General features: G+C 39.2%; 3 protein-coding genes across 3 annotated transcripts; 2 read left to right on the top strand and 1 right to left on the bottom strand.

The window, feature by feature from the left end:
- The first annotated feature begins 697 nt into the window (after window positions 1-697).
- mcm9 (minichromosome maintenance 9 homologous recombination repair factor) lies at window positions 698-14741 on the top strand. Its single transcript, XM_044049440.1, has 15 exons — window positions 698-824; window positions 1416-1606; window positions 2281-2446; window positions 3064-3170; window positions 3840-4046; window positions 4121-4202; window positions 5673-5873; window positions 5956-6081; window positions 6459-6578; window positions 6828-7002; window positions 7314-7516; window positions 7693-7896; window positions 8401-8483; window positions 10116-10261; window positions 12534-14741. The coding sequence occupies exons 2-15, from the start codon at window positions 1442-1444 to the stop codon at window positions 14116-14118; spliced, it is 3570 nt and encodes a 1189-aa protein (XP_043905375.1). The 5' UTR covers window positions 698-824; window positions 1416-1441; the 3' UTR covers window positions 14119-14741.
- Window positions 14742-15483: 742 nt separating this feature from the next.
- Window positions 15484-20060, bottom strand: LOC122784258 (gap junction Cx32.2 protein-like). Its single transcript, XM_044049441.1, has 2 exons — window positions 20000-20060; window positions 15484-16488 (listed from the first exon to the last, which is right to left on the bottom strand). Exon 2 carries the CDS (start codon window positions 16477-16479, stop codon window positions 15718-15720), a length of 762 nt encoding a protein of 253 aa, XP_043905376.1. The 5' UTR covers window positions 16480-16488; window positions 20000-20060; the 3' UTR covers window positions 15484-15717.
- A 1638-nt stretch (window positions 20061-21698) lies between these two features.
- Window positions 21699-24455, top strand: LOC122783777 (gap junction Cx32.2 protein-like). Its single transcript, XM_044048608.1, has 2 exons — window positions 21699-21781; window positions 23560-24455. Exon 2 carries the CDS (start codon window positions 23576-23578, stop codon window positions 24434-24436), a length of 861 nt encoding a protein of 286 aa, XP_043904543.1. The 5' UTR covers window positions 21699-21781; window positions 23560-23575; the 3' UTR covers window positions 24437-24455.
- The last annotated feature ends 662 nt before the right edge of the window (window positions 24456-25117 follow it).

Raw genomic sequence — 25117 nt, 5'->3', positions numbered from 1 at the left:
GAGGCAAAGTGTTCCATTTCTTCTTAATGAAGAGGTTCAAAGAACAATCCTTTTTATTTCTAAACATGAAAAATATTATTAATCATCAAATCTTTGATCTTAACAATTGTAGAACTGACATCACAAGTTTTCAAATGAGCAAACTGTGTGCAACTTCTCAGAGTCATGAAAGATTAAAAAACAGATAGAACAAACTAAACATTTCAAACTAAATAGAAATAAATAAAGAGCATGTAGTTTATCTTATACGTTTCTTGGTTGAAAATGAGACCCCCCTGTCTCAATGTTATAACCTTTATATATGTAAATAAATAAATAAATAAAAACCCGCTGCGTCTTGCTTGCTGTTACAATCGCTATCGTTACAGCATGCAGACATTACTGGTTAGTAAAACAAACTTAATTGATTAAATGTATACAAATAATGACTATTGATGCAGTGTTAAATATTAAATGCGTTCTTTATCCATTCTTACATTTTCCTCCGTCATTGTGTAAGTATAACAAGTTGTTTGTGTTGTTTTTAAACACAAACTGTTCTCTCTCTTCATCCTTCTTCTTCACCACCACCCTTCAGACGCAGTCTCTTCTGTGACCCAATCAGAGTTGAATAGGCGTGTCGTGTGGTGTGAGGGGGGTGTCATTACAGAACCAGAAGAAGAAGTACACACTCCGCCACAGAAGGTGGCGGTAGTGGCCCTTATTGTTGGTAACAGCAGCGGAAGTTCTGCTGCTAACCGCGCAATACAAGCTTCTCTGTCTCGTAAATGCAGTCAATGGTTTACGTCAGGAAAAAGGAAAGCGAACTCATCTTTTAAAATACAGTAAGTTACTCTTCAGTGTGTGTGTGTTAGCTTCGAGCTGTCGCTCTTTCTCTGCGACAGACTGTATGTGTGTGTGTGTGTGTGTGTGTGTGTTAGCTTCGAGCTGTCGCTCTTTCTCTGCGACAGACTGTATGTATGTGTGTGTGTGTGTGTGTGTGTGTGTGTGTTTGTGTTAGCTTCGAGCTGTCGCTGTTTCTCTGCGACAGACTGTGTGTCTGTTGACTGTTAATGTGATGTAATGTGTCATGACATGCACCTGTGCTACACTAACATACACCACACCTGTTGAAAGAAGTTGTTTTTTTATTTATATTATATTATATTTACAACCTACAGTCTCAGTTGTTGCTCTATAGTGTCCACACACCCAGAAACACCGTCTCTGTGCAGTTGAATGTGACACACTAATGTGACACATTGCCACTTCCTTATTATAACATATTTGAAAAATCTGTATCTTCTGACTGAAAACTGTGAAAATCATTAACTGTGAAGCTGCTCCATCGTTTCAGTCCAGTGAACATGACATGTGTCTGATCTGAGGCTACATGAATATAAAATTCTGATTGTGGTATTTTTACTTTCTCCCAGGAGTTCACATCACATCCCTTAACAGCATGCTGATAAACCCCCAACAGGAGGCTCTGATTGGCCAGGTGTTTGAAACCTATCTGACAGAGCATCACCATGGGGACGTTCTCCGGCTTTTTGCAGACACCAATGAGGAGACCCATCACTCTGTTGTTATCAATGCCATGACATTGTTTGAAGCCAATATGGAGGTAATGTGAACAGTCTCAGTGTTCCATCTTTAGATTTATAATCCTTCAGCATAATGTAAATCCAGTGATCTGCACTTGAGCACATCCTCAGTACTTCTTTCTTTTCATGATGGGAGGCTTTGACCAATCAGAGGCTGTTCAGAGAGAGAGAGAGAGAGAGGGGGAGGGGGGGGGGCTCACTCTGCATCTGTGCAGCCCAGAGCTTCAGAGATGAGGCTGTTCATATACTGTTTATGATATCATGAGGGCTGCAGTGCAGATTCATTGATAAATTACATCAATTTTCATTAAGTGTTAGCTCTCTGAATTTTCAGCTTCTTAAATGTGAATATTTTCCAGTTTCTTTGCTCCATATAATGTAGAGTTAATTAAAACTGTATAATGTTTTTTGAATAAAAAAAGAAGAAGAAAGAAAAGACATCATTGTAAGGTTTGTTAAACTGCGATCAGCATTTTTTGGACATTTTATGGCTCAAACAGTTAATCGATGAATTGCAGCCCTTTTTGTGTAGGTTCACAAGAAAACACTAAAAAAGTGACCAGATAGACAGATGTAGGTTCAGTTAAGACCTGCATGTTTACTCTTCTGATAAACTCATTAGGGATCATCGTCATTTGTCCTGTGTGTATCCTAATGAATGACCTGGTGTTATGTGTAATATCTGTGACCACAGGTTGGGGACTATTTCAATGCCTATCCCAACGATGTCCTGGCTATTTTTGATAAAGTGTTACAAAAAACAGCTATGGACTTATCACAGAATGGTTCACCCACACACTGTGGAGGACAAAGAGCAAAAGAGCGGAGAATGAGGTGCACGCTTCATGCTCGCATCACAGGTGAGAGCTTCCCCTGTGCAGTCACAACATTCCACTGTGGAATAAAATCATCATCACAAATTGTGTTTTTATTTAAGTTGTAATACTGAAATGATTTGTCTGATGAAATGATGCTTGACGTCATTGACAGGCACGTCTCCCATTTTCAGAGTATGCTTTCATGGATGTGCTGTATGTGACGCTACAATATTTCACACTCATTTAACAATGTAGAAGCAAGACAATCAGAGATGGCAGACCACGCCTCCTTTACTCAACAAGCCTCTGTCAGCCCGTGTGTGTAACAGACTGTGGCGCAGTGGTAGAGCGACTGACTCACGATCAGAAGGTTGTGTGTTCATATCCTGTCAAAAAGTTATTAACAACTTCTGTCCGTCTCTGTTGCTCATTGTGCAAGCAAGTGCGGAAGCACACACACAGACAGACAGACAGACAGACAGAGCCACCAAAAACAATACTTCACTTCTTACTTTTGGAAGGAAGACATTTCTACATGTCTATTTTTATTACAATCCGAGACACATTTCTCTCTATGCACAACCATTGGCAGCAGTTCCTGCTGATGTGTCCGTGTCCTTCTCTGGTTCTGTTGGTAACTGAATCTTATGTATGTGTAGGTCTACCAGTTTGTCCAGAACTGACCAGAGACACCATTCCCAGGTCCAGAGATGTAGGACACTTTCTGTCTGTCACTGGCACTGTGATCCGCACCAGTGTTGCAAAGGTGACTACATGGCACAGAAACATGAATAGTTCAGGACTAACACAACCTTCTTCCTGTTCTAGCAGAGATTTTCTAATTATGACCCAATAATAGATTATGTGAAGAAACCCATGCTGACAAATGCTTTTCATATACATATAGTATTCATGTATGAGCTATAGTAGTATTCTTTATTTGTAATGCTTTTAGCTGTAATTGTAAATTATAATCAATCATTTATTTAAAGTTTTACTTTCTATTATTTACTGTGAAAACAAAAATGATGGTACAGCAGAGGCTGAACCACATGAGTTGTGTCTGTGTTGTTGTAATCTGCGACTGTTGTGTTGCCTTCTTAGAAGAGAGATTATGAATCTCAGTTAGGCTTTTTACATCTGTATAAATAAAGAAAGAATGTGTGTTTTATCTTTTTAATAGAGATATATTATATTAATCACCAAGTCATAGCTTGGAAACAACAATAGAAAATAAATATGCACGGGATGATGAATTTCAATCATTAACAATGGCTGTGTGTAGTAGCTGTGAGTGAGCACAGTGAACCTGCATGCACCCTGAAACTGATGAAGAGAAATGGAACCCAGCCACTCTGCTGTCACTTTACAGTAAGCTAGAGTGTTGTTACCATGTGTGCATTCACTTGATTCATGTCTTTTCCTCTTCTCATAGGTTCTCGAATCTGAGCGTGATTACATGTGCTCCAAGTGTCGCCATGTTTTCACTCTGCACGCTGATTTTGATCAGTTTTACGTCTTTGTTGCACCTGGATCCTGCCCCAATCCTGAGGGTTGTAATTCATACACATTCAGTTGTCTGTCAGGAGGATCCGAGCCTGGAGCCTGCAGGGACTATCAGGAGATCAAGATTCAAGAACAAGTAGGCAGCAATACTGTGATTATTTTCTGAAATATGGACAGAACATTTGGTCATTGTAAGTCTTCTCCTCTCAGGTGCAGAGGCTGTCAGTGGGCAGTATTCCTCGTTCTATGGTGGTGGTCCTTGAGGATGACCTGGTTGACAGTTGTAAATCTGGTAAGAACAGCAACCAAACACACTAATCCAGACCTGGGGCCACTTTCTACCCAAAGTTTGCTCATTCTAAATAAACAACTTGAACAAACCTCGGAGCCATGTGTATACACATACGTGGGCGGGGGCTGAAACTGTGACTGCGATGGCAGAAGGATGAATAATCTCAAACTGTTCAAAAATAAATGAAAAATAAATAAATGATTACTGCGCACAACACTGACAAGACATTTTTAAACAAATAAATACCCACTGGACTGATATTCTACTCACATGTACTATTATTATCATTATTATTATCATTGTTAATGTCATTATTATTATCATTATTAATGTCATATTATCATTATTATTATCATCATTATTATTATTTTGATTATTAATGTCATTATTTTATCACTATTTATGTCATTATTATTATTATCATTATATCATTATTATTATCATTATTAATGTCATTATTATTATCATTATTAATGACATTATTAATGTCATTATTCTTATCATTATATATGTCATTATTATTATTAGCATTATTATTATTTAATGTCATTATTATTATCATTATTGATGTCATTATTATCATTATTAATGACATTATTAATGTCATTATTCTTATCATTATATATGTCATTATTATTATTAGCATTATTATTATTTAATGTCATTATTATTATCATTATTGATGTCATTATTATCATTATTTTCATTATTAATGTCATTATTATTATCATTATTAATGTCATTATTATTATTATCATTATTATTAACATTATTATTATTATTATTATTAATAATGCCATTATTAGTAACATTATTATTATCATTATTATTATTATTATTATTTAATGTAAATATTTAATGTCATTATTATTATCATTATTGATGTCATTATTATTATTATTATTATTATTATTATTATTATTATTATTATCATTATTATTATTATTATTATTTAATGTAAATATTTAATGTCATTATTATTATCATTATTGATGTCATTATTATTATTATTGTTATTATTATTATTATTATTTAATGTCATTATTATTATTAACATTATTATTATCATTCTTGTGCGGAACAGTCTGTCATTTAAGATCAGTTTAATTGCCACAACTGAAGTTGCTGGAGAGAGATTAGATCCATCAGAGCACATTCAGAGGTGGTGTCAGATGTCAGATTATTAATATAATCCCTGACCACTAGAGTTATGAGCTGTTTACACTTGTTCTTACAAATGTTGAACACACAAAGCTGTGGTCTGTGTTTTGGTGTCATGGATGTTGAAGTAATGTATGTGTGAGTGCATACAATGTCGTGAGCATCAGTATCAGAGTTAAAATGAAGAATGGTGTTGTATGTGTGTGTGTGTGTGTGTGTGTGTGTGTGTGTGTGTGTGTGTGTGTGTGTGTGTGTGTGTGTGTGTGTGTGTGTGTGTGTGTGTGTGTGTGTGTGTGTGTGCGCGCACAGGAGACGATGTGACTGTCTACGGTGTCATGTGCCAGCGCTGGAAGCCGTTTTACGATAGTTGTCGCTGTGATGTGGAGTTGGTCCTCAAAGCTAACAACATAGAAGTAAACAATGAGCAGGCAGCTGCTGCTCTCCTCATGAAGGATGTTCAGCAGGAGTTTGAAGTCTTCTGGGAAAGTTACAAACACAATCCCCTTGCTGGTATGAAGGCTTGTCTGAGAACACACTTTTATTTCTCCTGTTATTTGAACATTTCTAAATGTTATTGTCTCTCCTCCTGTAGGTCGGGATCACATGTTGTTGAGCCTGTGTCCACAGGTGTTTGGCATGTATGTGATTAAACTAGCGGTGGCCATGGTGCTGGCTGGGGGAGTACAGAGGATAGATTCTTCTGGAACCAAGATCAGGGGTATCACTGTTTTCTGTTGTGGTTTAGATTAGGCAGGTGAAAAATGTCACCTAATAATAACATGGAGAGTTCATTCCCTGGTAGAAATGTAATGTTTATATCAGTATTACCTCTTTCAAATAAAAACGTTTGCATTTTCTAGCCTTTGAATAAGACTTTTGTACGTGAGCTGCCATTGTTGTTTATTTTTGAAGCAAATGAGGAACAACATTCTTTCTGCAGTTGTTGTTGTCTTGACACACTCTGTCATTCTCAAGACTTTGCAGCAGTCCCACCTTCAATGAATATAATGTAACTAAACTCATGTTTCTGAGACTGAAAAACATCTGGGAGTTTTGTTACTAACTGACTGTGGTGTTCTTGTTGTCCTTTTGTAGGTGAGTGTCATATGCTGCTGGTGGGCGACCCCGGCACAGGGAAGTCTCAGTTTCTGAAGTATGCTGCTAAGATCATGCCTCGCTCTGTCCTCACTGCTGGAATAGGATCAACAAGTGCAGGTAGACCGTCATTTCAGATCCATCAGGACTTTGCTATCAGAGCTGCAACTCATGATTGTTTTCTTCATTTATCCAGCTGTTGTTTGATCTGAAGAGATGAGGGAAAAATAAAAAAAACACTCAAACCAGTTTCTGAATAAAATACTGTGCAGTTTAGAGTGATTGCATATTGGTTGTAGTCGTATATGATGGAGCTTGATTTCCTCAGACAGCCTGAACTCACTGGATGTGTTGACACATTTGTTAAAGGACTGACGGTTGCTGCCGTGAAAGATGGAGGTGACTGGCACTTGGAGGCAGGAGCACTTGTCCTGTCAGATGGTGGCTTGTGCTGCATTGATGAATTTAACAGTATCAAGGAACACGACCGCATCAGCATCCATGAGGCTATGGAGCAACAGTCTATTAGTGTGGCCAAAGCTGGGTAAGACTCTCCACTGTTCTAATGACGTTGCTGTGCTTCTGTGCAATGACCAACCAAGACAAACAAATCCGTCCTCTGCCACATGGTTCTTTGGTTCTTCCACTTCTCACTGATAAATACACACTCCCATCAGCTGTTTCCCTCACAGGAGCAGAATGTCTAGTTGTTTTTAGATAATTTAGTTTGGACAGCATGCAGCTGCACAAGTTCCATATTCATGTATCTTGAAGCAAGACACAGTTGTGGTAGTTGTGTTCTTTATAAGCAGACCTGTCTACTGTCATAGCTTTGCTCCTGTAAATTGTCTCTAGCATGGTTTGTAAGCTGAACACTCGGAGCACCATCCTGGCAGCGACCAACCCTAAAGGCCAGTACGATCCTAACGAGCCTCTGTCTGTGAACATTGCTCTGGCAAGTCCTCTGCTGAGTCGCTTTGACCTGGTCCTGGTTTTGCTGGACACCAGGAATGCAGAGTGGGACCGCATCATCTCCTCATTTATTTTGGAAGACCGAGGTATTGCTTGTGCAAAATCAGGAAGTGAATCATTAATATTTCAAATATATATATATATATATATATATATATATATATATATATATATATATATATATATATATATATATATATATGTATGTGTATGTTGTATGGTGAGTGTGTGTGACACGTGGCCTTTGTTGTTCTGAGCTCAGGACCGCCCTCTAGCTCATGCAGCCTGTGGCCCTTGGAGAAAATGAAGGCTTATTTCAGTGTGATTAAACGACTGCAGCCGCAGGTGTCGGAGGAGGCCAACCACATCCTGACACGCTACTACCAGCTCCAGAGACAAAGTAACGGCCGCAACGCTGCTCGCACCACCATCCGCATGCTTGAAAGTCTGAGCAGGCTGGCTGAAGGTGATTTTTTTATATTAATATTCCAATTATATTCATAACGTTTGCACTTATACAAACATTATTAATGAGTAGTACATTCACTTTCTGACAAAAAGTCCTCTTGGAACGATGAAGTGATAATCATGAGCTGTGACTGGTGTGTGAGTGATACTCGCGTCATTGAATGTTGCATTGATTGGTCCTTTTTGATACATTTAAATATTCAGTCATATATGATACTGAGGAGCGTCTGACAAAACAAAATTATTATTTTGAGGTTTTGGAATTGAAAAAAAAAAGTCCAAATGATGAATCATAAATATAAAGAAAATAAATGACATGTTAATAAATAATGAAAATAATCTGGTAATCTGTTTGAGATGTGGATGAACTGTGGTTTGAGTTATCACTACTACATTTTTGGACTACTGAAAAAGTTTGTCTGTTCATGTAAAAACAGCAACGATTGGTTGAACAAGAGAGAAGAGAGCGTAGAAATGGTTGACACTGTTTTTGACATTGCAGCACATGCCAGGCTCATGTACAGAGAGACGGTGACGATAGAGGATGCCGTCATGGCTGTGTCTGTCATGGAGTGCTCCATGCAGGTAAGCAGATGACTTTTATGTGTTTGTGTTTATTTTTTATTCTTATATTTCAGTCTAATGCATGATGTAGCAATTAGATGTCAACCAGTATATCAGTGCAGCTGGTGGCTGATGAGTGATTCTTTTGTTTTGGCCCATATATTCATCTGTATTTGTTTTTTTCTACATCTGATAAAATATCACTTTTTAATGATAACAAATAATACAAAAAATAGCTAACGGTCTATCTCGCTAATCTACATTGTATGTCAGCTCTGTAGTGCAATTATATACAGTATATTCAATCAAAATAATGTATAATAAACTAAGTGTTAAATAAATGAAGTTTCTAAGAACAAAAATGCTTCATTTGATTTCTAAATAATAATGATTAGTCAGTGACTGCAGAACAAGTATCATTATGAACTTAAACGTTAGCACTTCACTGCGTCAGGGTGGACTTCAGGATGATCTGTAGGACATTTCAAAGATTTTCTTTGTAAACCTTCCAGCTATTGCATGTTTGCTAATATGAATATATTTAATACAACGTCATCGGCAACACATGCGTCTAGTGTTTTCGCTTTTCTTCGTCATGTCATTTCTGTTCATTTAGACCAGATAAGTTTGTGCACATGCCGAGTCAGTGATGTCATTTATATAAGCAGCAGCAGAGACTGCTGATAAAAAATGATACTGATATCAACTGTCAGATACTGATGATGTTCACTCAGGGAGAAACTGTCTAACTTGGTGCTTCTCAAGCTCCTGTGCTCAAAGATGAGTCAGTCCCACTATGAGGGAGGAGATGATCCATTCTTTCTCTAATTGGTCAGCCTGGCTACAGTGCTGAAAAGAAACCTGTGATTATTCTTATTTTCTTCAATTAAAGAAGAATAATAGGCAGCTCTAGCTTTGTGTAAGCTACAAAACCATCTTTCCAGGCTATATAAAATTCCTCTATGTTATTGGAATGCCATTTTCTCTCTAATCTATGTAACGTCTGTTTAAGAGCACGAGTATTGGAGTTAAACCATGGTGCTCGTCTCATCTGATTCACCAACACAATCTAATGTAGTATGCAGTGAACAAGGTTATCTATGAGGGCGGGACTTCAGATGTACTGACATATGGCACCAAGTTAAATAAAGGTTGCACTGTCTCTTTAAATGTATTAATATTATTATCAGACAGTATTTTCTATTTATATTATTGTAGTTCATAATTGTACAATTAAATGTGAGTAAATAATGATCAGTAAGGAGAGGGTTTTGAGGAACTATGTTTAAGTTATCAATATCAATACATAAGTTAAAACAAGGTCGAGGGTGTGATTAAGGTGTTTATTAACGTGTTGAATAAAACCTATTGATTCCAACAGCAAGTTAAATGCGCAGCGAAGACTATCACGGTCAACATCTACATGGATGTTGAAATCCCCTACAATTATGATTTTATGTGTCTTAAAGGGGACATATTATGCAAGATCAACTTTTTAATCATTTTAATACTTATATTTGGGACTCTGGATGCCCTACCAGTCACCAAGGTGTGAAAAACACCTTTGTCATTGCAGAGTGATGGAGCTGAATTCTGTTCCTGAGTAACTTAATTCTACATGTCCAGCTGCTCTGTGTTTCTCTGCTGTCTTAGGGAGGTGCTCTGCTGGGAAATGTGAATGCTTTACTGACGTCATTCCCTGCTGACCCTGGTACACAGTATGAAGCTCAGTGTAAGGTGCTATTAGAGGGACTGAACTTGCCACTGCTCCTACAGAAAGAGATGCAGAGAATTTCCATGTGAGTATATGAATGCTTTTCTCTTTAAGTGGGAACCATGTGAATTATGACACTAGTACTTTTACTATTTTTTTCGGAGTGCATCAATTGCGATACACAGACATTTCTTTCCAAACCACACAAAACAGTCACATTCTATGAACATTTACACAGTTTGGGAGAGGAAACAATGTGCACAAAATAGCAGAAAATATTATCTCAAGTATGTCAAGAGGGGGTTAAAACCAAACCAAATATACAACCAATAATAATCGATAAATACACACACACATACTGTACATACTGTAAAATACCCATAAAATAAACCAACAAAAGAAATAATACTAAGGGAAGAAAATAGCAAGAAAACAGGGCATTACACCATCAATTGCTTGATATCTCGACAAAATCTGGACGCAAAGGCCTTACATACTGAACCCAGGTGGACCATAACTCAATGAACACTGTTTTCTTTAGACGGAATGAAAAAGTTATCCCCTCCATAACATAAATATCATTTACTATATTTATCCATTGCTGAATTGTGGGAGGTTCACTGGTTCAATTGTGGGAGTAACCAATGTCATGTGAGTGCTTTTTTTTAAACAAGTATCAAAATGTGAAACATATATCAATCCGCTTGTCTTGTTTGAAAATCAAAATGACCAAAGAGTGAGAAACTGAAAAGGCAAAGCAGTGTCAAAGATGTCTCTTAATACTTTATGAATCTCCAGAAGGACCTAATCACCTGACAGTCCCAGAATACATGCCAGTGATCGGATTCACGGGACCCGCACTGTCTCCAACAATTGACATCTCCTCCTGTAAAATTAGCTTTTTGCTTTGGTGTGATGAAAAAACGAATATGACACTTCCACCCGAACTCCCTCCACATATGTGAGTTTGTACAATTCCGCTGGATTTCACAAGCATTCAGCCAAACCTCATTCGATATGGAAAGATCACCTTCCTTTTCCCACTGTTCTCTGACATATTCTGTGGTATGAGTTTTCTTTGTCAAAAGACCTTTACAGAGTTATATAATACCCTTACTTGATTTATTTTGGTAGGCATCCAGGAACACTTTGAATATTTGGTCATCAAAGTCTGTTCTGTCTCTAATATTATGTTCAAAATAAGTACGTATCTGAAGGTAAGATTTTTCAAGATGGTATTCCTTCCTCAGACTTTCAAAGTCTTTCAGATTTCCCTTAAAGGGGACCTATAATGCAAAATCAACTTTTTAATATTTTCAATACTTACCACTACCACTCCCAAAGTGTGGAAAAAGAATACTCAGTCATGTTTTCGTGGTCCCCCTTAGTGTAAGTATAGGCGATAAAACACTCCATGTTGAATTCCCTGCGCTTATGGCGGCAGCATGCGCATTTCACCGCGAATGTTACCGCCCCACCAGTAAGCGACCGTATTTCACCGACGTACAAACACACACATTGTTAAGAAAAGGTCACATAGAGCTCATAACTGACCATTCTGACACGTCCTAATTAAAAATATTTGTTCAGTACGTCCTCCATGACCGGAGCACAGACTCGGTCTGATACAGTCACATAAAGCAGCTGTTTATGCAGCGATCAGCGGTGATCAGAGGGAACAGAATCTGAGCGAGTGAGCGCTGTAAAGAGGACAAATCAGAAACCCCCTGGAAGAAGTGGGTGTGTGTTTGCCTGTGTCTCATTTGCATATAAAGGGACCATGCACAAAACCGAGCGTTCTGAAAGGGGCGGGTTTAGCAGGGTTATTGAACTGCTATGATGCTTCATCCTTAAGGTATTTTGACCAAAGCATGTCACTGACATGTTCATTAGGACACCAGGGGAAAATAGGGTATAATATGTCCACTTTAACAGTATGTAATTGATTCACAGAATATCATGGAACCACAGTGTAGCACATTTATCTCAGATTGACAGCAGACCAAACTGATGCTTCAACAGGATTATCTTCCTGGTCAGCAGCAGCAGCAGCAGCAGCGATGGAGAGAATAAATCTCCATACCAACTTGTTTCACCTTGTTCAGGCTACATTGATTCAGGATAACTGAGATATCCTGGCTCAGTCATCCCTTATCACTTTGTCATCAAACTCTTCATTTATAGTCAAGTATTTTAAAGACACGGCCTCTCTGTTGACTTACTGTGATTAACAGGACCACTCATATAATTCATTTATCTCATCTGTTATGTCTGTAATGCACCTGGTCGTCTTTACCAGTGTCAGACACTAACCATAGGTCGAATTGACGTGGATCTGTGTTTCCTCTCTTCTCTAGGCTAAAGAGCATCATGTCACAGTCGCCCCAGTGTGATCCACCACCTGATGATCACTGGGGTCAATGCAGTGATGTCACAGAGGAGTGTGGCTTGGATTGGTTCCGCTCCATCACTCCATCGGTGTCACCTGACGTTTTGGCCTCACCAGTAATCACATCAACTCAGAACATAAAGAAAACAACAAATTCTAGTTGTTTGGAAACACCTGCAACAATCAAACAGCCAAACTGTCAAAGTAACACAAGCCGAGCATTAAAGTGCAGGGGAGCGGTTACTGCTGCCTCAGAGGAAGAAATGAGAAAAAGTCAGAAAAATGAAGGCGTGAAAGAAAAAAGCAGTTTCTTCCAAGACGAGGGACAGAAAGATGACCAACGTTCAGAGTCGTCAGGGTTTGTGCTCCAGAAAGTCTCGAAGAATCTGAGAGACAGAAGACTGCGGCAGCTGGAGCAGAATAAGCAGCAGTGTAACAAGGACAAAGGAGGAGGACACACAGACAGGGCGGTGTCCACAGGTGGTGCAGATACAAAAAATACACCTCCACATTCCCACAGGAGCAGCACACTGTCACCAGGTCAAAACATTCCCTCAAATATCCGGGTCCAGGATAACCAGTCATCTGGCAAACGTAGACTAGAGAAAGAAGACGAGAGGAACCAAACGAAGACTACAAACATGTGTGCTGTTCTGAAGGAAAAGATGGAGGCTGAATGTGACACAGGGAAAGACCTGCGGGCCAAGTTGTTAAACTTTACATTCAAACCAAGGAATTCAATGCCTTTACTCCCCAGCCACAAGTTTAATGCCGGTGCAGATGTCAGTGCACACTTCCTAACTGAAAGTAATTTAGGCAGCAGAGATCTCCACGTCTCCACTGAAAGCAGCGAGAATAAACCAACGAGTCATGATGTGTTAGCCAGTCCGTCAGCCAACACACAGGAAAATCAGTCTGACGAGAGGTGCAGAAAAAAGCATCTTAGCTGCGTCAGTGAGGTGGGAGAGAGTGGCTCATCAGCAGTTAAAAATGGAAGTCAAATAAAGGGAAATAGTAATACAGAAAATATGACTCAGCAACAAAGAATCAGCGACAGTACAGAGATAGTAGATGGCTTTACTGACACACCACCTTCAAATCTGAGCACTCACATCAACTGTCCAACACCGTTCCAACCGGGCGTCAAAAAGTCGACCATAAACTCGTCAACACTGACTAAACTGGCACGGTTCTCATTCACATGCACAGCTAAAGCCACAGCTCAAACACGAGAGGATAACCGTGCTGAATCCTTTAGACCAAATCAACCAAAAGTGAATGAAACTCAAGATATCGCTGAACACAGTCCCACAAAAAAGAAGCTAAAAACGGCCTTCACCTCAAACAAAGTCAAAAGTGTGTTCGTGCAGTCATCAAAGTCATCTGTACAACAGCCACAGGGCTGTGAAAGCACCGTCAATCTGAAGAAGAGGAAATGCTTTGAGCTGGTTTCTTCATCAGGTAGAGATTGTGCATTTTCTGGACTGTCTCTTTTTAGCTCTGCTGAATTAAGTAATGATGTACTTGACACTGACTGGGACCAAGAGATTTGAAATGATGTTAACACTGCGACACACACTCTCTCAATGTAATGTGAGTCTGAGGGAGTGGATCAGTGCATGTTTATGGATGAAGAACTCCACAATAATAATGTGTGTGTTAGGAAAGATGAAGCAGGTGATGTGTTTAGCAACGTGATGCAAATAAAAGACAATATTATAATGAATCTTTAATATATTTTCTTTGTAATCATGGTTTCAGGATAGTGTTTGAACTCAGATGAGGAACCAATATATTTATTAAATTGCCTCCATGAAATGAAACTATGATTAACGATTAAAAAACAAGACAAATCACCAGTGTTCTGTTACACTGCAGAAAAGTTTAAGCCCAACATCTTATTAAATATTACCTGTGAGTTCCTATGAAATACCTATTGTGAGCACTGGGTGTCACTAGCAGCTGAAGCTGAACGTCCTGAAGGTCCTGAAGGTCCTGAAGGTCCATGCCCTGAATACTTTTCATTATTTCAGCCTGTTGAGTTAAAGGGGATTCAAATCAATATATAATGTCTGTGATGATAACTAATGATTCTGTGTCTGTGGTAAACTGGCTAAAGAGTTGATTAGTTGTGGTTTTGATTCTAGCCTTGGATTAAAATCTATTTTTCTGTGTCCCCCATGGCAGACGTGTTTTTACTGAGAGCATCCTGGGTTCAGTGATAACTGTCATGAGTCTACAGTATGTATATTTGTAATCATCATGTTAAATACCAATTTAACCAATAGCAGTATGACCAGGTATGACCTACAGTCGGTGCTTAAAGTCAATCATAAAGTGCCGGAACACAAAGTAGATATGACAGCGCAGGGATGACGAGACGAGCACAGATCCCAGAACATGCTTCAATGTAAAAAATATCCATGGTATAAATGTTATGACAATAATTTACAATTATTTAATGCCCACATCACCACAGGTGGGACCATAGGCGTCAGATACACCGCGGACACCGTCCTGGTAGACAGTGAGTGATGCGTTGTTACTTTTCAGCACCTGTGAGGTGAACAGCTCTCTTCTGATTGTATCGACTGTGCCAACCAGGCTTGTGTTCTTGTAATGTTTCTGCCTCAAAGGATGTAAACAAGTGATCTGTAGAGATGTCCCGCCCTTTCCTGTGTAAGGCTTTTTTTGTTTTTTTTTTAGCTTTTCAGTACGTCAACAGTCTGATTTAGTTCATCTGTCTTGCTGCTGTAACAATGCAAATTTCCCCACTATGGGACAAATAAAGGACTATCTTATCTTATCAGATGAATGCACCGTAACAGTTGAGCGGCAACATTGATGTAGGCTACGTTACATAACATACGTGATAGGCTGTTGCAGTGTAGATTCCCATCAATCAAACAAATCACACATATTTTTAATGTTTTAATGACAAAAAATGCAACATTAGTATTTATCAAGTCATTTATTTAGCTACTATGATAATATAAAATAAAAAAAAGTAATTTTTAAGTAATAATTAGGAGATCTGAACCTCAAGTGGGGGGGCACAAGCATTTTTAGGGGCGGGCCCGGCTCCCTACGGCCTGCCTACAGTGACGGGTGTGTGTCTGATAAGCAAAGCGAGAGTCTCTGTTTACTGTCCTTTAACAAAGAGCCACTGTCTCACTGTGGTTTGGCTTGTTAAGACTGTAGATCTCAGGAGGGAAAGAGTCCCGCCTCCTCCTCTTGTCATTCATCTTTGAGATGATCAGGTGGAACAGCTCCACGATGTTGAGGATCACAGAGAGGACAGCCATCGCCAGCATAAAGACAATAAAGATGCTTTTCTCAGTGGGTCGACTGATGAAACAGTCTACTGGTGATGGACATGGGTAGTGAGGAAATGAAATCTTAGTCGGCATGAATATGAACCCATAGAGGTAGTACTGGCCCACGACGAATGCTGCTTCAAGCAGGATCTTGAAGAGCAGTTGCATCATGTAGCTAACCAGCAGGACACCCTTGAGTTGCACTTTGCCATGTTCATCTGAATACTTTGGAGTTTTAACCATCCCGTTCTTCCCAATCTTCTGCTCCAAACGCCTCCTCAGCTTGTTTTCTCTGCGAATCACCAGCAGGACATGGCCCAAGTAGATGAGTGTTGGTGTGGATACGATGAGGATCTGGAGAACCCAGAAGCGTGTGTGAGACATGGGGAAGGTCTGATCGTAGCAGGCGTTCCTGCAGCCAGGGCTTTTGGTGTTACAGTCCATGCTTCTTTGTTCATCACCCCATATTTTATCCACACCAGCAGCCAGGATGAAGATCCTGAAGAGGAAGAGAACACTCATCCACACCTTCCCCACGACAGTGGAGTGTGACTGCACCTTATCCAACAAACCCGACAGAATGGACCACTCCCCCATGATGCCAGCCTGTCAATGAAAACAACCAGCTCTGATGAATACATCAAACCAAACCAAACTTTTCCAAATCACTCCACCCGTTTCTGTGGAGGACTGAAAGTGCCATTAAACTAAAGAATTACTTAAATGTGTCATGAATTCATTCAAATACAAATTAATTTTATATAAACAACGTGGTCCTATGTTGCAGTGCATCATTCATTTAGTTTATCTGTCAAACTGGCCCATTAAAGTCAGTGGGCGGGGCTAACGCTGATCTAGTCTGATCTATTGCTTTGGTCTGAAGTAGCATGCCTGGTGACAGTTCAGCAGGTATCTGTTGTGGCTGAGGACAGAGGTCAGCCACAATACTCAAGTACGCAAGTATGTACATACTGGAGTACATACTCGCCAAGTACAGAGTACACAAGTATGATTCTTCAATTAGAACAGCAGCTACTTCCTTGTTCTACTGTTTGAATGGCGGGTGGCGCCAAGTGCTTAAGCCTCATTAGGATGTTCCAACAAGTCTATTAGAATCCTTCAGTTCATTCAAAATGCTGCAGCACGAGTTCTGACAGGAACTAGAAAGAGAGACCACATAACTCCAGTGTTAGCTTCTCTACACTAGCTCCCCGTACAGTATAGAATTCAATTTAAAATCCTCCTCCTCACGTACAAAGCACTTAATGGTCAGGCCCCTTCATACCTGAAAGACCGAGTCTTACCCTATCACCCTAACAGACCACTTAGGTCACAAAATACAGGTTTACTTGTGGTTCCCAGAGTCTGTAAAAGTAGAATGGGAGGCAGAGCCTTCAGTTACCAGGCTCCTCCTCTCCTGTGGAACCAGCTCTCAATGATAGTTCGGGAGGCGGAGCCTCTCTCTGTATTTAAAGTAAATTTTCCTTTTTGATAAAGCTTATAGTTAGAGCTGGTTCAGGGAAACCTGGACCATCTCTTAGTTATGCTGCTATAAAACTAAATTGCTGGGGGATTTTCCTGTGGTGCACTCACATTCACTCTCTCACACTCAGGATATGAATATGACCTTTTATATGTCATTAACTTTGTCTCTTTCTCTCCCTAGTTTGTGTCTTTCCTTCCTTTCCCCCCTCTCTCTCTCTCTCTCTCTCTCTGTATTCTCATCTTGCAGGTTGCAGGATCCAGATCCAGTTTTCGAGGCTATCCATATCATACATATCATCACCATAATTATTATGTTATAATTAAAAGTCGATATCATTGACTGTATAAACTTGTAACTTGTTACAGTTGTTGTGTATCTGCTCCTGGTCTCTCTCTCTCTCTTCTGTCTCTACCTCATCCCCCTTTCTGTCTCCCACCTCTCCACTGTCCTCCATTTTCCTTTCACCCCAACCGGTCAAGGCAGATGACCGCACATCTCTGAGCCTGGTTCTGTCAGAGAGGGAGTTTTTTCTCTTGGGGTTCTCTGCTCTCCTTGATGTTATCTATGTACAGTGCCTTGAGATAATGTATGTTATGATTTGGCGCTATACAAATAAAATTGAATTGAATTGAATTCACGCCACCTACAGTGTTGATAAATGAACATATGAAATACTTTTATTAAATGCATATATATTGTTATATCTTGTTATTATTTGTTATTATTTTCACATGTACATATTATATTTAAATACAGATGCAATGATTTTAAAATTCAAAGTTAAAATAAATACAACATTAATAATATACAAGCTTTTAAACTGTCAGGTCAAAACGTTTCCATTAAAAACAAAATAACACGTCAACAACAAATCTATGGATCACACCGAGCATGTAATGACAGACTAGGACAGGCCGAGGTAACGCTGCTCTGCACCGGGCACAGTGAGCACTGAGCTTCCGCAGGCGGAGCTTATCACCTCTGACAACGTCGCTGTCAAACTATGAATACGTCAGATTTTAATACACAAACCACATGTTTGAATTCTAAATGACTCATTTCTCGCCTCAAATGATCTTAAAACTTTGCTCCGGGACACAGAAAAATATTTACTTCAGATTTAGATTTGTATTATAAATACTAAATCAAATATATAATATATAAAAATAGTATAAAATATAATTCTAAAAACTATATTATGTTCTGGGATACATGGCTTTCCCACCCGATGCATACTTGGTAAAAATGGGCGGAGCGAGAACACTTCCGGGTTTGAGAACCGTCCTCGCTGTTCACGATCTTGAGACTTGGAACAGAACTTGGACTGAGACTGATGACGTTTCACAAGGACACACAAGTATGGATGCTGAGAAACGTCAATGATTTTTCATGGTTGTAAATAAAGTTTTGTTTGATAGAGAATCTAAACCAACATAGTGGTGAATAGCGCCACCCAGTGCATAGGAATGTGTTTACCAGCTCTGCATCAATCCATTATCTGGAATTGATTTGTCTTGACTTGATGTGCAGGTTAACCAATCAGGTGTTAGAAATCTGTTAGTCTGACAGATAAAATAAATTCATGATGCAACATGGACCATGAAATAATTAAATATGTTGTTGTTGTTTTTTATATATAATTGGTATTTTAATGAATGAATGACACATTTAATAACACATGTATGTATTTAATTCCAATTTAATTAACTAATGACACATTTTGGTAATTATGTAATGGTGTATTTATGTATTTAATGGCACTTTTCAGTCCTCCATAACTCCCTCTTACACTCAAATGACCTGGGGGTCACTTGAAGTTCAAATCTGGTCAAGAGGGGGCGCTTCAAGTGAAGGAAAACCAACTGTTCAGTATTATTTAGTATTTGTGCAGTTCACAATAAATATATATCTGTCATGCAAAAAAGCTCCCATGGATGAACCAGACTTGTGCAAATCTTGGCTGATTTCTTTCCCATGATGTTACACACAGAAGCAGTGTGTTTCAGGTGTGCCTTAAAATACATCCACAGGTGTGTCTCTAATTAACTCAAATCAGACATGTTCATTTGGGCTTTCCCAAATTCTTTAAATGAATAATAGTCTTACTCTATGTAAAGCTCTGACTTTGAAGAAAGTAATGAAAAATTGTCTTCTCTCATTATTCTGACATTTAGCAAATAGAAATAATTTTGGTAATCCTAACGGAACTACAACAGGAAAAGTGATTGTCTGATTTCATGTCAAAGACAGAGAGAAAAAAAAGCATATGTGTCTTTTTAAATAGTGTATGTAAACTTCTGGTTTCAACTGTAAGTCAGAGAAGAAGACGTTGGAAAACAAGATGAAGAGGAAAGATATGTAAGCTAATGAAAGCTTTTTTACTGTCAATAAAATGGACATGCACATAATATATATATAAAATATAATTATTACATAATCCAAAGTGTTATTAAATAAAAAACAAAACAAGTGCAGCAGCCACAGATATGTAAAAAGTGATTATTATTATTAGATTATTTCATAATGAAGTGAAAATGTATTCCATCTGGTGAGGAGTTAGAATTAGACAAATATCTTTAAGTGATTAATCATTGAATTCACATTTGTATTAGAAGTCTCAGCACTTCCTACCTCAGTGATGATCACTGTCTTGTCCAGTCCGTCTCGTTTTCAGGACTAAGATTCTCTCACTTCTCTCTTATAACAGAAGCAGCAGTTGCAGAATCATCAAATTCACATCCACCGTCCCCCGCACTGACGTCGTCAAACCACAGCGTCTTTGGGTGTCACTCCAAATCAAGCCACGTCCTCTGATGTTGGGGACACATGAGGTGGAGGGGAGAAAAGAAAAACAGAGTTGCCATTTTAATGGAAGTCACATGGCCACTGACATGTTCTAGCAAAGACATCAGGACAAATGTCAAAGTCTTTGTGAAAAGTAACATTGTAACATTAATTGTTTGTGGCGTCTTTCATCTGAAAACAGACTCTGTCAGGCAAAACTATCAGACCTGAGTGAGGGAGCAGAGCAGGGGTGGGCGGAGACAATAACGAGAAGTAGAATTCACTTCTGAAAGTTGTTTGACACAAGTAAATAACATCCTCCCTCTGTGACCGTTAGTCACATTTCTGGACATTTGATAATTGCACATTGTCTGGGTGTGGTGGTGAAATCAAAGTGTTGTTTAAGGTGTTCATGCTGTGGCTGTGTGGGAGGTAAGGTCTGTTACAGTTAAACTCAAATAACCTTGGGGCGTTTCGAGTGAAAAAAATTTATGTCAAAATAAAAGTTGTAGTGGCAAAAGTACACTTAATTCCAAAGCCACTGAAGAGTCGTTAGCTGTAAGCAGGTTTCAACTGGAAAAAACCTTGTTACAGCAAAACCTGGGGGCCACACGGTGGTAGCACTCTCGCCTTGCAGCGAGAAGACCCGGGTTCGAGCCCCGGTTGGAACAAGGGCCTTTCTGCATGGAGTTTGCATGTTCTCTCCGTGTGTGCATGGGTTCTCTCCGGGTTCTCTGGCTTCCTCCCACAGTCCAAAAACATGCAGTGTGGGGATTAGGTAAATTGGACACTCTAAATTGACCATAGTGTGAGAGTGAATGGTTGTTTGTCTCTATCTGTGTGTGGCCCTGCGATGGACTGGCGAACTGTCCAGGGTGTACCCCACCTATCGCCCGATGTAGCTGAGATTGGCACAGCACCCCCTGCGACCCTCTGGTGGAGGATAAAGCGGTTAGATGATGACTGACTGACTGACTGACAGCAAAACCTAAAGTACAGCTTCTAAATGGACACATCCATCCAACCCTAGATAATTTTCAGCACATCTTCCAGTCCCTTTATCTATCATAGACATCATAGACATCAAAGACATCAAAGTGTCCATGGTAGCTTTTAACTAAAGGAGAAAACTGTTAATAAATAACATTGTACTTTAAGTGTCAAATCTTGCATCAGTCACCCGGCCGAACTCTGAGGTAAACTAACTTAACTCTGACTCCTACAAAAGTCTTTGCTTTGATCTATCACGCAACGAGAATGTAGAAATATGCAAACAACAGATGGAGTGATCAAGTGTTTGTGTTTTTGACTCCACCTTCTCCTGTCACCGTCAACATCAAAGTGCCTGTTAGTCACATATTTGGACTTTAATATTTCACATAGTCTGGGTGTGTTTAAGGTGTCCATTCTGGGACTCTGTGGGAGATCTGTGCTGTGTCAGCATCTGTTACAGGAACCGAGAGTGACAAAACCATTTTCCCAGAATCATCAAAATCATCACATGATTAGTTGAGTAAAAGGAGAAGCTGTGAAATGTAAGTGACTAAACTCACAGAATGTATTTAAGAGCCATTTTACTCACGGATCACATCTTCTGTTGCTGTCTCTCTGAAAGCTGAAGCCTGGCAGGTGAGGATCTCTGTGTTTCTTTCATTTGGAGTCAAAGTAAGGAGTGATTATCACTCTATGGATTCATTCTTATCATTATCATTGTTATTGTTATTTTTTACATTATTATCATTATTTTTTTATTATTATTATTATTATTATTGTTGTTGTTGTTCCTCTCTGGGTTCATTCTGGTCATTATCATTGTTATTATTATTATTGTTGTTGTTATTGTCATTATTATTATTGTTATTATTATTATTGTTATTACTTTTAGTTTTCCCAGGAAAACTTAACCCTGCAGTTTTGAGAAATAATCCAACATGAAAATATGCTTTGCTGAGACTTTGGTGTGAACGTATAACTTTATAAAATCTTATAAACATTAAACATTTTTAATATGAACATAAATGGGATTCGTCATAGAGAAACTTCTACAAACACAGTAGAACAGACTGTAGATTGACAGCTGTCGTTGAACATCATCCCAATGAAAGGTTTTTACCACTTGATAAATTGGAGGTCGAACATACTTTGGATAATTCATGATGTAGTGATGATGATGATGTAGTGATGATGATGTGATGATGTAGTGAGGATGATGATGTAGTGATGATGATGTGATGATGTAGTGAGGATGATGTAGTGATGATGATGTGATGATGAAGGTGATGATGATGTAGTGATGATGATGGATGATGATGATGATGATGTGATGATGATAGGATGATGATGATGTATGTGATGATGATGAGATGATGTGAGTGATGATGAGTGACGATGATGGATGATGTATGATGATGATGATGCGGATGTGATGATGAGTGATGATGATGATGATGATGATGATGATGATGATGTGATGATGATGATGATATGATGATGCGATGATGATGACGCATGATGATGCAGTGACGATGATGAAGTGATGATGATGATGACGATTGATGATGATGATGATGGTGATGACGATGATGAGATGATGATGATGATGATGATGGATGATGATGATGAATGATGATGATGATGATGATGTGATGATGATGATGATGATGTGATGATGATGACGCGAGTGATGATGATGATGCGATGATGATGATCCAGCGATGGCGATGATGCGATGATGATGATGGATGATGGATGATGATGATGATTCGACGATGCGACGATGACGGATGATGATGATGACGATCCAGTGACGATGATACGTATGACGATGATGGAAAGTGATGATGATGCGATGATGTAGTGATGATGATTTATGATGATGATGATGAAAGTGATTAGATGATGATGCAGCGATTACGAAAGATTACTACACAGTGATGATGTACGTGATGAGTGTGATGATGATGATGTAGTGATGATGATGATCTATGATGATGTAGTGATGATGATGATGTATGATGATGATGAGTGATGAGTGATGATGAGTGATGATGATGATGATGTGATGATGATGTAGTGAGATGTAAAGATGATGATGCAGTGATGATGATGATGAGTAGATGATGTATGATGAGGATGATGGTGATGATGATGATGGCGTATGATGATGGTGATGATGATGATGCATGATGATGATGATGATGATGAGCATGATGATGATGATGATGTAGTGATGATGATGATGTAGTGATGATGTGTGATGATGATGAGTGATGAGTGATGATGATGATGAGTGATGTGATGATGTAGTGATGATGATGATGTAGTGATGATGATGATGTAGTGATGATGATGATGTAGTGATGATGTAGTGATGATGTGCTTTTAAATCCATTTCTCCTTCCGTTCAGATGTTAGTTTCCAGCCATGGGTGACTGGTCCTACTTGGCCTTACTGCTGGACAAGGTCCAGTCTCACTCCACTGTGGTGGGGAAGATCTGGATGAGTGTCCTCTTCCTGTTCAGGATCTTTGTTCTTGGTGCTGCTGCAGACAAAGTGTGGGGAGATGAAGAGTCAGAGTTCTACTGTGACTCTTTGGAGCCAGGATGCTCACACGCCTGCTACAACTGGATATTCCCCATCTCCTATGTTCATTATTGGGTGCTGCAGATCACCTTTGTGTCAACACCCACCCTGGTCTACCTGGGCCACGCTATCCACATCATCCACAAAGAGAAGCGGATGCTAGCACAGCTACAGGGCCGCTCTAATGAAAGTACACTGAAGAAACCCAGGTATACAGATGACAGAGGGAAGGTGAAAATAAAAGGCGTCCTCTTTTGCACTTACATGACTCAGCTGATGTTTAAGATCCTCCTGGAGGTGGGATTTGGTGTGGGCCAGTTCTACATCTTTGGTTCAGTGTTCATGGTCTCCTACTTCCACTGCAACATGTCTCCACCTTGTGCCCGTCTCACCGGTGCCCAGTGTTTCATTTCTCGTCCCACAGAGAAGACGATCTTCATCATCTTCATGCTTGTGGTGTCCAGTGTGTCGGTGCTCCTAAACATCATTGAGATCATCTACCTGCTCTGTAATAACAGGAGGAACGCCAGGAAACAACGTGGAGCTCAGCAGCGTTTTCTCGGTGTAGAGCAGTACCCATCCAACCCGGGCTGGGAGGCACAGAGCAGCCACTACAGAGGCTTCCCACTGTCACCTCTGCCTGCTCACAGTCTGACACACAGCTCCACTGATGAAAAAGAAAGAAAAGAAAAGGACACCTGATGGATGACATGTCACATCTTCTTCTTCTGCTGATATCGCCGACTTTTTTTTTTTTAAACTCTTCATGTTCAAGAGGCTCTTCACAGATTTGCTGCTGCTCAGAATAATCAAGTTTTCCCAAAGAAGAAATGAAACCAAAATAAAATGAAGAAAAAACTCATCTGAAATAAAGGACATTGCTTGTTTACAAATGATTGTACATTAACTTACTAATGTAGTGATCGACAGCATTGTTTTTCATCATTACATTTCAGATTGATTGAATAATCCCACAGCATTTGTAGTTTTCTCTCGACTGTAAGCATGTGATGAACAGTCATGAACAACCTGACAGTCCACATGATTGTGTGAGTGCATCTCAAAACATGTTTGACATGGATATAATGTTATAAAAGAACATTAAAGACCTGAAACTAAAAACTGCAATAGAAGTCTTTAGTCATACTGTCCATAAACCCACATTACCTGCTTTCATCCACTAGGTGGTGCTGTATACTGAGGAATTGCTGTGTGAGGGCAGCAGTTTGATGGAAAGCAGTTGTGCTTTGTGAATCTATAAATACTGTGATAATGAAAGATTTTATTCATCATATTCAAACAGAAGAAAGAAGACGGTTTCTATATCGAAACAATTTCATTTTCATTTATTTCAGTCTTCTAAAATACCATTTTACCATTTTA

The sequence above is a fragment of the Solea senegalensis genome, linkage group LG17 (genome assembly GCF_019176455.1).
Source record: "Solea senegalensis isolate Sse05_10M linkage group LG17, IFAPA_SoseM_1, whole genome shotgun sequence".
Taxonomy (NCBI): Eukaryota; Metazoa; Chordata; class Actinopteri; order Pleuronectiformes; family Soleidae; genus Solea; species Solea senegalensis.
This window is presented reverse-complemented; position numbering and strand designations above follow the sequence as displayed.